Raw genomic sequence first — 12251 nt, 5'->3', positions numbered from 1 at the left:
TTAACTGGAGCAGGGAAGCATCTGAAAGTTGCAGGATAGCAGCTCTCAGGGACTGGACTTGAGCATCTCTGTACTGAACAGTTGTACCGCGATATYCAAACAAATAAACTTACGTTAAGCATAAGTTGATACTGTTGCGCAAACAGAAAGTTAATGCATTCATTAAAAATAATCAAAAATAAAAAACCATACATAATGTATAAAAAATTATACATTATGACAATTAAGTACATAAATAATTATAAAAGTATCATTAAATTGAATTAAAAATAATTCTTAGATATTTTCCAACTCCGTTGAAATTTGTCAACACCGTCAAACATGAAAAGAATGTAAAAAAATAAATAAAAAAAATCAGGCATTATTGGGGGGCACCAGAACTTCTGAGGACCCCATGACCTCTTCCTTTCTCTCCCTTTGCTAGGAGGTCTAGTTAGCTCTGGTTAGCTTATGTTATTATTTAGTTTTTTACTAAAGGAACACTAAAGGAACATTTAGTAAATTTTTGTGCAACTTTCCTCTAAAACCAAATCAACTATATGACTGTCTTACTCACAGGTGTTGATGGTCAGACTCTGACTGAATCTGATTCTGTGGTTAATAAACCTGGAGAATCCCACAAGCTGACATGTACAGCTTCAGGATTCACATTCAGCAGCTTTGAGATGAACTGGATCWGACAGRCTCCTGGGAAAGGACTGGAGTGGGTTGCCGGCTTAAGTCAGCAGGGTAGCAACCAACCGGTGGTATTCTCCATCAGTTCAAGGCCGATTTATCATCTCCAGAGAAAACAACAAAAAGCAGCTGTATCTGCAGATGAACAACCTGAAGATAGAGGATTTTGCTGTTTATTACTGCACTCGATAGACACAGTGACTGAAGTTGGTTTAGCAGCTGTACAAACACCTCAATGGCTTCAAAATTATCTGACGGAAGTCTTAATTTTGACTCTGACTTTGTAAGTATGAAAAACAGAAATAATCTCCAATGTTCTGTCACCCTGAGGGGTTGCAGATAATTCTAGGTATGATAATCCATAAGGAGCCCTAATAATTGTGCACATTTTGACCTAGAATGTTTTTAGGATGGTTTCAGCTGTGAATGGAAAAAGTGTGCAATAGCTTCTTCTGTAAAATTTAAGGGGAAAAGTATCGTGAATTGTAGGGGTAGTACAATATAAATACAATGTCGAAATGAGAGCCCCCCTTCAACCAAAGAAATGCCTTTACATTTTACTTTTTTTGTATTTTATTTTTATTTCTGCTACATAACATGTCCTGTTTTATTCTGTGTACTTGAGGACATAATATAAATATTCACAAATTTAAACAATTCCTGATACTCCTGTAAAAAGGTGTTTTGCTAATTTTTGGTATTATGATGGATTCACATTGTTATGATACACACACTTGCATCCTTAAAAACAATATATATAAAAACAAGCCAGTTTTATACTTGGGTTTTAGAATTAAATAAAGGCTTGTCTAAAACAACTAACGCTAATTTATACTATCCCCTCCTTCTTGGGCTGCATGTAAATTTTGTGGTTTCCTACTTGTATGTCGACACGAAGTAAAAGGTCGCTGTCAGTGATCCAACCATGTTTTCTATGATGCTGCTGCTGCTTTCAATAGCTGTGTCATGTATGTATTGTTGTTTTGCCATTTGCTGTTGATTTTGATCATTTGTTTTTCATCAAGTCCTTCTTTTTCCAGGTGTAACATGTGACCAGCTGAACCAGCCACCCTCTGTGTCTGTCCAGGCTGGTGAAGGTCTCACCATCACCTGTCAGGTGTCTTATGCCATCAGTAGTTATTGGACACTCTGGATCAGACAGCCTGCAGGGAAAGGATTGGAGTGGATCAGTAGAGACAAAAATATAAAAGAATCATTAAAAAACAAGTTTAGTGTCAACATAGACTCTTCCAATAGCAGAGTCACTCTACATGGTCAAAACATGCAGCCTGAAGACACTGCTGTGTATTACTGTGCTAGAGAGAGACACAGTGATACAAACTGGCTGTGGAGTTGAACAAAAACCCATTAGAACCTGAACACGGGTTACAGAAAGTCACCACTAGGGGCCCTCAGATCACAAATTTTAAAAAGAGAAGACATTTCTGATTCTTCATTATAAAGATTATGAGTTCACCATCACGGTTATTTTCAACACATAATATTCATCATATACTTTTTTAAAGTTTGTAGATAAAATATACTGATTTCCTTCGGCCCTTCAGGAGGAAAGACAGCTGACTAAAAAACTAATTGAGGAACTTTGCTAATCTTGTGAGGCAAATGAAATGCTGTATTGTTATCCTTATCTTATCAAAGCTGTTTTCTTTGCATATTTGCCCATTTATTGCTGTAGGTAGGCTTCAGCCTCTTGTAACCCAGAGTTGGAAAAAAAATTAAAGCACAGAAAAACACTTTTAATGAGATAGGTGCTTCTGGTCAACYTCTGACCCCGTCTGAAAGATGTGTGGTCATTGACATTGATGGGCAAACAGGAAACTCAGAATATGTGGTAACTTTTTATATATMAACTTTGAAAGAGTTTCCAACTTTCATTMAGTGTTTTTTTTTTCTTCTTTTTTTTAGTCAGTGGACCTGGAGTTGGTGAGCTAAAACTACAGGCAGCTGTCTCAGTGTCACACCAGTGGTGCTTTTGAGGAGGAGGAGGAGGAGGAGCATATTCAAAATATGAAATATCCTCAACTTCTTAACTGGCACCATCAAGGAGAAAACACTTAACACACACAATGGATTGTACAAGAAAGATACTTGCAGTAATTATTTACCTTGYAGGTAAAAAAAAAATTCCTGAAAGATTTTGAACTGATAAGTATTTTGTATTTTGTTTTTCAAGTTAAATATCTAACATCTCTTTTTTTATWCTSMTTTCAGTTGTTGATGGTCAGACTCTGACTGAATCTGAACCAGCAGTAAAAAACCCTGGAAACTCCCACAAACTGACCTGCACAGCCTCTGGATTCACATTCAGCCACTACTGGATGGTCTGGATCAGACAGGCTCCTGGAAAAGGACCTGAGTGGGTTGCAAATATTGAAGATGACAGTGACAGGAAATTTTACTCTCAATCAGTTCAAGGTCGGTTCATCATCTCCAGAGACAACAACAAGCAGCAGGTGTATCTGCAGATGAACAACCTGAAGATAGAGGATTCTGCTGTCTATCATTGCRCTCGAGACGCACAGTGACTGAAGTTGTTGCAGCAGCTGCACMAAAACCTGTAGAAATTCACTCTGATCTGAAAAACCCTACCTGCTGCATCTGTGCTCACGTATTGAATTTTTTTACTTCTATTAGATGAAGATAACTAATATGCCATGCCAAATAATTTACACCCAAGTAAATAGTAAATAAAGACTAGCAGATATACAATTAAATATACATCTCAACACACCATGACTATAGTTCTCCCTGAGGTACAGCCACATGTTTCAATATAATCTGTGTTGAAATGGGAATGAGGTCAGACATTTTGTTTTCTTGCTCATTTTGCTGTCAGTTTTTGTGTCATCGTGTTGTTAATTGAATACAAAGAAAACAAGTTTTGATTTTTAACATATGCATTTTTACTGAAWTGTATAAATGCATTTGAACAAATGTTTGAGGTTTTGATTATTTTCAGAATAGGCCACAGCAGTATCAGTTCTTCCATGGCTAATTTTACTAATACTTTTATTTTTGGATTAGATAAAGACTTAAATGTCAATGGTTCAGAAAGTGGAAATACTTTAGAAGCATTGATGGCCAATATATGTAAATATAGCTATCCTCCACAATTTATTGAAAAAGTCTGTCATCTAGAAATCTTTATAGTCCGTTGTGATCCCAAGAGTCTTTATATAACTCATTTATCACTCACCTCTACTCCACAGAGCAAGTATGTGATAGATTGTGAGGAGCAGCATATAACTCATTTCATACAAGTAATAGCACTGTTGAACTTCAGAAAAGACAAAACGGGATAATTGATCTGCAACGTTGTGATTTTAAAATAGCTTGAATGATTTCTTATTTTGCTGAAGAGCCCCAGATATTAAAAGTTTGCTAAAATATTTTCCCGTTTTCCCAGTTGCCCAATGCAGAAGGACACACATCAAGGAGAAGTAATAATTAAATTTAATTGCTAGGAGAATAACATGAACTTTCAGCAGCTTCAAACTTTAGAGGATAGTTAACAAATCTCATTATATGACACATAAAAAACAAACACAAAATACAAGAGCTTGTTTTAGATGTCCAATTTTACTAATTGAAATGCAGTGTTCGGGTTATAAGTAGTAAATAAAATGTCTTATTCCTCCCAGGTAATTAGAGCTACTGCTTATTTTTCAATCAGTCACACATCCAGTTATGTAAATCTAGTCTCCACCCCTTCTGGTTTTGTTTTACATTCATATCAAGCCAGTTTTTGCACTCAGAGTCTGACTTATCATGATGACAGTCATACAAAGTATCCTCCTTTTGGCTCTCATATCAGGTGAGTGACTCTGTTTAGTGGAGGAAATGAAAAGATCTGGTTTCTGCYGTTTTCAGAACTCATTYTTTGTTTCAGCTGCGCAGGGTCAGTCCCTCACCTCCTCAGAGGCTGTGATCAGCAAAGCAGGACAATCAGTCACTCTGTCCTGTAAAGTGCAAGGATTGTCTCTTGCTTGGCTCCACTGGATTCGACAGGAACAGTTAAAAGTACTAGAATGGATTGGACGCATCGACAGTGGAACCGGGACAATATTTGCCCAACATCTCCAAGGCCAATTTTCTATCACCAAAGATACTTCTAAAAACACAGTTTCTCTGACAGTGAAAAGTCTGAAACCAGAAGATTCAGCAGTTTATTATTGTGCTAGAGAGACACAGTGACACAGAACTCAACAAAGTCATACAAAAACTGATAAAGATCTCTGTGAGAGGCAGCAATGCTAGTCAGGGTTTGAAAATGAGGTTTCAATTGAATAACATAGAAACATGAGACAATATGATGTTTGGACATAATTTTGCACACATTCTTCCAAATGAAGTTTGATCATTTTCAACATAAAATAATTTACTGTTAACCCAAAATTATTTATTCCCCCTTTAAAATGAGATGCAAAAAATAACCTCATATTAAAATATTATCACTGCACTTTTATTCTGTTTATTTAAATTAAACATTTCCAGAAATTTTCACAGGTTTGCATACAAGATGAACCTTAACTTTTCAAAAAGTATAAGGCAAATGGAGCAGATGGCAAGTATCACTTATAATTACCTCGATAAATCATGTTCTTTTTCTTATTCATTCTGATAAACAAAAATGTATCACTGAGTCACAAATCAAGTTTCAATAAACACAGAGACTGAATGCAGATGTATCTACTGTAATACAAATTAATAGAGGCAACGACTCTTGCAGTTCTGTTTTTCAATCTCTAGAGGGCAGTTGGAGTTAGTTTTTTAGCAAACAGGTTGTTTTACGGATATTTTTCAGGAGGCTGCCATATGAAATATTATTTATTTTACTAAATCCATTCTATGAGTGAATCTGTGTTTTTTCAGATAGACCTTGTTTATCATTTATATTTATAATCCTTTATCTTTTTCACACACATAATTGCTCAATGTGTTTTCCAAATTTTATAAGTCATGATTATGAAACAACACTAAATCTGACAACTTGCAGGGGAAATTCTTGAAAAAACTTTGTATCACAATTTACTTAATAGCAAGTGTTGCATTTCAACCTCATCAAGTGTTGTTATTCTTTAGGAAATAAATAAGTATTCAATTTTTCCATGGTTATTCTAGGGAGGAGCCAATGCAAATTAAAACCTCATCAATTCTGATTTATGTCATCAGATGCCAAACCACCAAACAGATGCAACAACTTTTCATCATGACTTTAACAGGATGTGTTTTTCTTCTTCTGCTATGAACTGTTTCTGGTAAATATAAAATTTATGGACTCTTCTTTTTACTGGACTTTTGTTCAGGCCTTTTTCTGATCACATGGTTTTTCTTTCAGGTGTTTTCAGTCAGACTCTGACTGAATCTCAGCCAGTAGTGAAACGGCTTGGAGAATCCCACACTCTGACCTGTACATATGCAGGAATATCAGATAGCTCTGCTGAAATTAGCTGGATCAAACAGGCCGAAGGAAAAGGACTGGAATGGGTTGCCCATATTACTGGTCCGAATGGAGATGGTAAATATTTCTCTCCATCTGTCCAGAACCGCTTCACCATCTCCAGAGACAACAACAAGGATCAAGTCTATCTGCAGATGAGCAGCTTGAGGACTGAAGATTCTGCAGTTTATTATTGTGCTCGAGAGACACAGTGACACAGGAAGCATCAAAGCTGAACATAAACTCTGCAGCTGCAACTGAGAACCTGTGTTAGAAAACATGTATTTCATTTTTTTATGACAGGAATCAGGGTTCAAACTCCAACAGAATATGAACCAATGTTTTAAATATTTTGAAGAATCTCACATAAAAGTGACCTGCACCCTGTCTGGAAACACTCTTCGCAACTAGGAGATGAACTGGCTCAATAAAATACAAAGATCAACTAAAAACATGATTAGCAGTTCTAAAGACTCCTCAAATAAAACAGAATAAGCAGAAACAAAAGCAACTGTGAATTAATACGTCAAACTGTCAACAGACCAAAGAAAAATATTTTATTTCATAAAAAAATGCAACATAAACCCACCAGGGGGAAGCCAAAGCAAGATGTTTGGATCTAATGTAAAAATAATCTATATGCAAGATAAATCAATAATATTATGGCATAACATAAATAATTCAAATGTCATATGAATTGATTGAGGCATTATATTTTAAAGAAAGATAGAAGCCTTTCCATCTAAATGCATCTATGAAGTATTTTTAAAATGTTGATAAACTGACAAAGCAATGAGATGTTTTTTTTTTTACTTTTTAATAGCAGAAAAAGTCTATCATACACCAACCTTTGTGAGATATTTATAAATAAGAAGGACATACATGCTCCTATTTAGCTGCTTCAAAGTCACACAATGCTATGCAGATTGGGTTCAGTGCATTAAAGTTATTAAGCAACCACAAATATTTTTTTCATCCTGTTAAGATTTTATTCCAGCATAGCAAGCAGCCGCATGCCCAATCCCATTAGCGTGTTTACCTATAGTCTTTATTTGAACAGGGTGGAGTCAATGCAAATTTCTTCATTTATCTTCATGAAACCCAAACCACCAAACAGATGCAACAACTTTTCACCATGACTTTAGTTGGGTGTGTTTCTCTTCTCCTGCTGTTAACAGTTTCTGGTAAATATCAAACTTTTGGACTCTTCACAGAAATTTTGTTCAGGCCTTTTTCTGATCACACAGTTTTTTCTTTCAGGTGTTTTCAGTCAGAATCTGACTGAATCTGAACCAGCAACAAAACTACCTGGAGAATCCCACACTCTGACCTGTACATATGCAGGAATAGAAGATAATGATGCTGCTATTAGCTGGATCAGACAGGCTGAAGGAAAAGGACTGGAATGGGTTGCCCTTATTTCTGCTCCTAAAGGAAGTGGTAAATATTATTCCCCATCTGTCCAGAATCGCTTCACCATCTCCAGAGACAACAACAAGGATCAAGTCTATCTGCAGATGAGCAGCTTGAGGACTGAAGACTCTGCAGTTTATTATTGTGCTCGAGAGACACACAGTGACACAGGAAGCATCAAAGCTGTACATAAACTCTGCAGCTGCAACTGTGAAAATCTGTGTTAGACAACGTAAACATTGTTGTTTTCTATTATTAAACTTGTTTCAAAGCTGATCAATTGTTAGAGGAGAGAGAAACAAAGAAAAATTATGAAATAAACAAAACATACCATCTCCCAAACCTGTAATAAATGAAATTAAAAATGTATTTAAACAACAATAATTCAAAAATGCTGCGACAGACTGGCGACCTGTCCAGGGTGACCCCGCCTTTCGCCCGGAACGTTAGCTGGAGATCGGCACCAGCAACCCTCCTGACCCCACTAAGGGACAAGGGTGCAATAAAATGGATGGATGGATGGCATTTCAAAAATGGTTCATATGAAAACATTGCTTCAGTAATTTTTATTTTTTATGAAGTCTGTCAGTGCAGTTTCTATTTAGGACACAGATTTGTCTGTAGAGATTGTATGCAAAGCATCATAAATAAATATATTTAAGACAGAAAATAACTGTGGATCAACTCACCATTGGATCAATTGTAATGTTATAACTGAGGCTGGCTTTTAATACGTTGCCTTTCCTGCCTGGGGCTGGTCCTTGTTTCAGTGTGTGTCCCCTTCCTTGAACTCTTCAAATAAAATGATCAGRGATTAATAATGCTGACTCTTCCTGAATTAAATTAAATCGCAAAGTTTTCCAAATTCAACAGCAGATAAAAAACATAAAACTTAAGCCGCTCATTAAAATATTCACTTATACACATTCTGATTTGAGTTTGGAAAATACAATTATGTTACAATTGGATTACAAAACAACGACTCCAGTCATTTATGACAGGACAAAGAGAGTGTCCTCACAATGCTCCATGCTGGCTAGTAGAGGATGTGTCCTATTATCTTGTGAACATGTGTCTGTATTTTTTAAAACGTCTCAGTCCTCAGAATATTTGTCCAACCAATCTCACCAATACAACAAAGATGATTAAAATGATCACTTTAAACATTTAATTTGCTTCAAATCTCAAAGTAATTTGAAACAGTTTCAATTTGTTAAGCACATGTAAAAGATTAATAACAGTCTGAAGAGAATTATGTTATTTTTGTCACAATTTTAGAGCAATGAATCTGATTTTATTACATATAGCAATATGAACTTCATGATTCTTTGTTATTCTTCATGAATAACCTTTAAATGCTTTTCAATGTATTTATTTCTGATTGTTTCATTGGTCAACTCAACAAGGCTTTATTGATGTTTATTTTATAACATGAAAAACATAATATGTCTTTACTCTCTATTGCATCAGAAGTCTCCACATCAGACAATGAAAATACCACAAAATTTATATTTAATAACCATTTAAGAAAATCATGATTTTATTTTGTTGTAACCACTTCTCTGTCTTGCTAAATAATGTATTTCAAGTTTACTTAATCTTTTAAAACTAATAAACATCTATTTTTGAAGAAAAGTATATTTGATATTTAATAGAATTTTAAACAAGAAACGACCCCAACATAAACCTTACTTCTGTTTTTGTGGTTTTGCTCTAACTTCTCCTCTAAAGGGGGTTGAGGTTTTTGTTTCAGGACTTGTCACTGTGATATACGATATATGGGGAGGCACACAGATTTACATCAATACAAAAACCTCAGCTCAAAAACATGAGTAAATTTTTTATTAGGCAGAGAAAAATATGACAAAATCCAATGTGTAACACTTGGACTATGAGGATGGAGGTCCATGTAATCACTTTATCAAGGTAATTCACATTTAAAAGTTAGTAATTCTGCTGTTTAAAGTCATATAAGGCAAATATCCATGTGTGCCAATTTTACTTTGCAGGATGTAAATTGAAAACAACACAAAGATATGTTGGAATATCTCAGAGGATATCAAGATGACCAGAATCTATAACAGACAGAGATCATTAAAATATTTTATGAGTTATAATATGATTTCTGTGGTGCCTGATGTTTTTGTTGAAGCAGTCAGTGAATCTGTAGCACTGTGACTGGGTTCTAGACGTCTGGGGAAAAGGAACCACAGTTACTATTAAACCAGGTAAGATCATTTAAAATTACTGCGCTTCAGATGTTTTTCCTTTTTATTTTTGTGTAAATTTGTATTAGGTGTTCTGATATTGATATTTGTTGTCAGAAAAAATAGCAACACCTTGCATTCTTAATACCACCTGAGTCTTACAACTAACCCTTTTGGTATTTTAGCATTTTAATTTTTCACAGAAATGTTGTTGGTTTTTAACTGTATAAACCCTAGACTGTGTTTGACAGATCTTCATATTAATAGAAATCTGCTGCAAAACAGGTTATTGCTATTTTATCTGCACTTTATGACAAAATTTGTTATATTTGAAATTGATAAAAACATACATTTGTCACTTTAACACACAGAAAAGGAAAACATCTTTACTACAGAAAAAAATTGATAGCAATGTCATTGTTCTTTTAAGTAATTTCTTAAGAAACTTTAAAGGAAATTTGAATTAACAGTAAGCAACAACCACCAGTTTACTTATTAAATATGATAAGATATATCCATAGTTATACTTTAAATCCGTTTAAACTAAGTGTAATTGGTTAAACTGGATTAAACTGGCACAGCTGGTCTTTTGTTCACTTTCGTTGTGAAAACAGAAAAAGTTGAACAGGTTCAGGTCTCCCAAAATGATAACTGTGTGCTGACCAAATACGATTTTTTTTTTAGGATTTCAATAATCTTAGCTTATCTTATAAACAAAAAAAAAAACTCAAGTGTGTTTTTTATTCATTTAATTTTCATCATTAATGAAAACAACAAAAAACAACAAAACATAAAATGTGATTATGAACAGAGTTTCACTAAGCATTTACTGAAAGCAGAAATAAGGGTTGTTTTTATGATATCTCTTTGGGTAAAAACGTAATAAATTCATTTGCATTATCATATTTTATTTCTTTAAAATAGTGAGTAGAGAAAAAAATGCGTGAAATAAAGTCGCTGGAGTAGCGACTCTTTGGAGAAAACTTCCCCTGCGTCTCTTCCGTCTGCTTCAGAGCGGCTCTGTGACTGAGACTGAAAGGACTGTCGGCTGCCTGCTAGAAAGAGGAATGAAGCCTGAGGAGCTAAATTTATTGAATTTCACTTTTAATTGAAACAATTGGAGATGATTTAAAATGAAGCCCAGAATAATCTAGAAACTTTACAATCACTGCTCTAAGCTGCGAAAAGGTAAGCGACATTCCTACCCACTGCAAATGTATCGATCCAGTTTCTAAGGAAAGTATTTTAGGAGAGGCAGAACGGAATCCTGCCAAGAGCTGAATCTGTCGTGGCTGTATTTTTTAAAAAGGAGAAGAAAAGAAGACAATGAAGGGAAAATCTGATCTTTTTCTGGAAAACTAGAACAAAAATTCCAAAAGAAGAACACATCAAAGAATTTAGTCATCTGGAAAAAAATAGTATACAGGAGTTTAAGAATCCAAAAATTGAAATTCAAGCTGTTTTTATAAACTCTGTGTTTCTTGTAGTATCACATGTTCTACCTTGTACCTGAAGTACCACAGGTTTGTAAATGTTTGACTTGAAAAGACATGTAAATGTATGCATAAACTGGCTGAAACTCTTTATCTTTACCAAAATGCACACAACTAAAACCTTCATCATTCTGACATTTTCAAATTATTTTTTCTTCGATAAAAAAAAAGCATTTGGTAACAAAAGTGGAATCAAATTATGTTAAAAAACAAAAAATGGTATAAAGATGCCCTGCCCTTCTTCTCTGTTAAAAAATATTATTTAAACCATCAAAGCAAAATTTAGGAATCCAAAATTTGTAACAATACAAGGAAAACCCTTTGTTAAATCCAAAATTGTTTCATTTTATGACTTTATTTTTAAAAAAAGGATGTTGGTGAAACTAGCAAAGATTGTTTTTAACCTTCTTTTTCTGCAAACATGACACTAACAAATTACTTTCATGTTTACTTCAACAAAATGAAAAACAAACCCCAAAAGACAAATATATACACCTACTTGTAATGTTTCTGAATAATAATCTCACTACTATCAAATTTACAAATGTACTAAAACAAAATCACCAATAAAGATGACAAACATTTGTAGTAAAATGCAACCTTTTAGTGTAAAATGCTGTTTCTCTGAAAAACCCTACCGACATTAGAAAAAAAATGCCCTGTTGAAAAAGAAAGAAAATAAGTTTTTTTCTTGAGATAAATTTATTTTTGATTAACATTTGAACAGTATAAATATGCATATATTCTGCAATTAACAAAAAATGTTATCATATGATTAACTTTTAAATTTCTATTGGTAAGTATTCTCATTCGATTGTGTGTAAAATATTTCTTGAGAGATAACTAACATATTTTTCAAAGTTTAAATAAATGAGAACAAAATGTGTTTTTTGTCTTTAGTCGGTCCTGATGTTCCTCCGTCCCTGTTCGTCCTCAGTCCTCTGTTGAATCCTGACGCCCCCCTGAAGTCAGCAGACGAGCTCGGTCCAAACGTCTGTCTGG

General features: G+C 34.4%; 1 gene segment (V, D, J or C); it reads left to right on the top strand.

Annotated features, from left to right (window-relative positions):
- The first annotated feature begins 2731 nt into the window (after positions 1–2731).
- LOC103468624 (Ig heavy chain V region 6.96-like) lies at positions 2732–3537 on the top strand. The segment is given in 2 exon segments: positions 2732–2808; positions 2908–3537. Coding segments are annotated over 2 exon segments (360 nt in total).
- The last annotated feature ends 8714 nt before the right edge of the window (positions 3538–12251 follow it).

This window comes from Poecilia reticulata, linkage group LG8 (genome assembly GCF_000633615.1).
Source record: "Poecilia reticulata strain Guanapo linkage group LG8, Guppy_female_1.0+MT, whole genome shotgun sequence".
Classification (NCBI taxonomy): domain Eukaryota; kingdom Metazoa; phylum Chordata; class Actinopteri; order Cyprinodontiformes; family Poeciliidae; genus Poecilia; species Poecilia reticulata.
Note: the sequence above shows the minus strand (reverse complement) of the source record. Positions and strands in the feature narration are given on the sequence as shown.